At 34.8% G+C, this 4,164-nt stretch overlaps 1 protein-coding gene across 1 annotated transcript; it reads left to right on the top strand.

Annotated features, from left to right (window-relative positions):
- Positions 1 to 3,124: 3,124 nt before the first annotated feature.
- On the top strand, positions 3,125 to 3,895 carry LOC129881171 (uncharacterized). The gene has a single exon (XM_055955553.1). It carries the CDS (start codon positions 3,169 to 3,171, stop codon positions 3,730 to 3,732), a length of 564 nt encoding a protein of 187 aa, XP_055811528.1. The 5' UTR covers positions 3,125 to 3,168; the 3' UTR covers positions 3,733 to 3,895.
- The last annotated feature ends 269 nt before the right edge of the window (positions 3,896 to 4,164 follow it).

Genomic DNA, 4,164 nt, shown 5'->3' with positions numbered 1-4,164 from the left:
GGTGTTGCGGCACTAGTTCCCAGCCCCATCTTCTGCCCCAGCAGTGCAAGCTGTTCGATGAACTCACCTCCTGTAAGAATTTCTATCGTCCCATGTATGACAGAACAACTCAAACTCACAATCTGATTTTCACTCAATTTCAGCTGAAATAGTATGAAATTTCAGTTGAAATAGTATGAGTCAAAAACACAATACAAGGTCAATTTCAGCTTCACAAATTTATTTTTTTCCTTAAAAAATAAAAATGCAGAGCCTAAAATAATTGGACTTATTTGTACTTGAACTAATTCCATTTGTCCAAGTTATCCTCATATAATTTTTATTTTTTATATGACTTAATACATTATATTTTTGACAAGCTTATTTTGAGACCCGCTCACGACAAAAAGAAATAAAGGCCAAGAAGTCAAAAATCCGAAGGGTTGACCCTTCGTAAACGTCACAACCGATGACCTATAGCCATTTTACTTCCTCGAATAGACTGTTAGGCTAAGAAGAATAGGTTGGGATTGATCCCATTTTTCTCTTAACTAAAAGGAGATATTGAAGCCTGGGTTAAGATCGATACCAACAGTAATTCAAATACTAAAATTGGTATTAATAATTATCAAATAATTGATAAACGACTTTTATGAGCTGTCTCAGTAATGACCGACTTTATTTTATTAGTTGTATGATTAGTGGCTTAGTTGTTAGCTATCTAAAAGCTACGGTATAGTAACCATTGGCTAAGAACCCGAAGCCGACAAGCAAGAGCTCCATCCAGTTGGGGGTGAAAACAAAGATTCCATTTTCAAAAGTTTCAAAGACTTGGGCAGCGGCAACAATGTGTTTTCCGTCGCTAGATTGAGATCTACAGGGTGGCGGGTACTTCGACTGCCTTGTATCAGGTGAAGAGAAGGTGGTGGTAGACTTAGTAGGACAAATTTTCTTGGAATAATGATGTCAACAGGGGAACTTTCGAAATTTATTCGAAATTTCGAAAGAGAAATAATTGTTGTTCATACTTAACCCTACGAAGTATATTCTTATGGCCTTTCTTAGCTTATCAAAGATCAAGGTCTTCTGGGTTGACGGTTGTCCGTGGGCTTTAGCGGACGTTTTTCATTCTTCACCGGTCCTTAGTAGCCTTTCCAAAGTCAACCTAACCTTCACTATTGAAGAGAATGTGAAGAGCTCCATTAGAACTTTTTGTAATCACTGTAGGTGTGCTGGGTGGAGTCATCATCTTCTTTCGAAGGGGAAGTACCACTCAATATAGTTGGAATAAATCACATTAATAGTTGCATTGATAATTGCTAGGAGTTTCGGGTTTAATACCGATATTTTAGCAACAAATTCAATAAATCTAAGTGTAGTGCTTGGTGTATTGATTTTTCTTGGAAAGGGAGTGTGTGCGAGCCCTCTCGAGGATTTTCTTAAAGAGGAACCTCATGTAAATACCATGGAATAAGGTTTGATCCTATTCATGGAGATTCCATAACTATTCCAAAAATGGAAAGTTTGACACAATTGGTATTTTTTTTTGGAAATTGGAAGCAGTTACTAATTCATGATCTGGAACCAGCTAGGATCGGAACGACTATCGACTAAGCTTAAGTTAGCTCCTTAAGTTTGTGCCTCTCCCCGAGATTCACTCACTTTCAGACAGACTCCGTTTTATGGGAAAAAGCTTATGCGGAAGAAATGATAGACTCCGTTGTTGATACGCAAGTGCAGCTTGAATATGTTTTTCAATCTGCATCATACAAGTTCTGAATGGAATATTCTGGAGATAATGATGAAAATGGCAATGCAACAACAAGTGGGGTTTGTGGAAAGTCTATTTTTGATAGATTCTCTGCTCGAGAAAAACATAGCTTCAGAAAATATCACATCAAAATTTGCAATTTGAAATGTTATCAGTAAGTAATGGTGTTTAGTATAATGGCATTATAAGTGCAGTATAAGGATGCATTTAACACAAACTTGATTTAGTTGAACTTTTAACAAAAAGTTATGATGTGTTCACGAGATTTTATCCTAGCTGATCTTAACGTTTTTTTTGGGGCTAAGATGGAGCATAAACCCAAAATCAATTTACAAAACTATTATTTTTTGTTCAAACGTTACAGATCTTCATTACAATTTGCAAATTTGACACTTTCATACTTTGAAGCTCCAGATTTAGTTAAGCATCTTAATAAATTTATTTTTTTCGTTGATGATTTTACTGTAAACTTTACTATTTGTGCAAGCCCGAAGTAACTTTTCTAGCAAATTGTAACCAAATTATTGTAGAACTTCATTTAATGTGTATTGAGCATATCTATCTAAGATTGTCTTAAAAGTTCAATTAGGTTACAAGATGTCTTACTTAGATGTCGCAAACAAAATGGATTATGAAGCTTAATCAAACTTATCACCGAAGCGGACATATAACCTTGTCTACTTTAACCTATTATTGATGATTGTAGATATATGTTGCATGCTAATACAATCACGATCATCTACTTCGACCTATTATTAATGATTGTAGATATATGTTACGGGTCAATAAAATCACGATTAGACGTGTTTGAAAGAAGATAAATCCGTGTGTTGACTTTTTAGCGAATAAAGGATAAAATTATAAAGAGGCTTTGATAGTAGAGTAATGCATGTAAGGATAGAAAGTTTCTTTGCCAATCTAATTTAATTCGTATTGCTTATAAACGATTTTTATTTTTTTATTTAGTTTGTTTTTCCATTGCACTATTTTATTTTATTTTAGTCAAAGTTTAATATAATTTGTTAGACATTTATAGTATTGAAAATCTCCTTTCTATCGTCGAAAGACTTTAATTACTAAAGATGTTTGAGATCGTCAAGAATTTGAAAAAACCCAACGTAAGCTTTCAAACATTATTAAAACATGGAGTAAAAAATATGATTTATGTATTAATTATATAAGACAGGAAATTCATATTTCATTTTTTATTTTATTTTTTCAATTTTGGCAAATTATTAACTTCATTTTTCACTCATCAATAAAAAAAACAAGTCATTAAATCTATAAAGGCTCCTTACTGTTCAGGTCAATTACATGGGCCTTTAAGGCCCAATCTAATCCCAAAACCCTCAGCCCAAGCAGTATAAGATGACAAAGACATGCTGAAAGGTTTTAGGGTTCATGAATGAGAAGCTAAAATGCGACCCTTGGATGAGCAAGAAACCACACAAGTGTTCGAAAAGCTACACAAATTCGTCGGAAACAATCTGAAGAACATAGTCGAAAACCCATCTCATGAAGGCACCGACAACACTCCCGGCCGTTACTGCTTTCGTCTCCAGAGAAACAGAGTTTACTACGTATCAGAATCTCTCGTCAAGCGAGCAACAAACATAAAGCGAGACAACTTGGTTTCGCTGGGAACCCAGTTAGGGAAATTCACCAAAGGAGGTAAGTTTCACCTCACAGTTCAATGCTTGGGTATCTTAGCAGCTCACGCGAAGCATAAAGTGTGGCTGAAACCTACATCTGAGATGAGTTTTCTGTATGGAAATAATGTATTGAAAGGTGGAGTTGGAAGGATTACTGAGAGTATTAGCGAGCATGATGGGGTGGTTGTGTTTTCGATGTCGGATGTGCCGTTGGGATTTGGGGTTGCAGCTAAGAGTACTCAAGATTGCAGGAAAATGGATCCGAATGGGATTGTAGTGCTTCATCAAGCTGATATAGGAGAGTATTTGAGGATGGAGGATGATCTTTAAGTTTAATTTTTGGGAGATAAGGTAATTGAAATTTTGAGTGATTTCTGTTAAGCTTTTGTGTTTTGGGAATTAGGATTTCCTGGAATTCTTAATTTGTGTAATGTAATTGTGGTTAACTCTACATTCTACAAGCAGTTATACAATTAGTGTTATCGTGATTCTACATTTTATTTTTGGTTATTCTACAAGCTACCTTATTGAAATCATCCCTGAAAATAGATTTAATCTACTATTTTCTTCTCTTCTATTTTCAATCCGTGAAAATTCTGATGGAAGAAACACTAGTAGTGTAATCTAATTTGTTATCTTCGTTGCTGTTATTATCACACAAGATGAGGGGTTTCACCCTTTTGTCACGGGACTTGGCGTTATTTAATGGACGTGTATTTTCATTAAAATTTAAGCATCTAATATTTCTGAATAAGTCTTAAT

The sequence above is a fragment of the Solanum dulcamara genome, chromosome 2, assembly GCF_947179165.1.
Source record: "Solanum dulcamara chromosome 2, daSolDulc1.2, whole genome shotgun sequence".
NCBI classification, from domain to species: Eukaryota; Viridiplantae; Streptophyta; class Magnoliopsida; order Solanales; family Solanaceae; genus Solanum; species Solanum dulcamara.
This window is presented reverse-complemented; position numbering and strand designations above follow the sequence as displayed.

Bases quoted from the DNA above. Each gene is read 5' to 3' on its own strand.
- LOC129881171 (XM_055955553.1), top strand. From the start codon at position 3,169: ATGCGACCCTTGGATGAGCAAGAAACCACACAAGTGTTCGAAAAGCTA.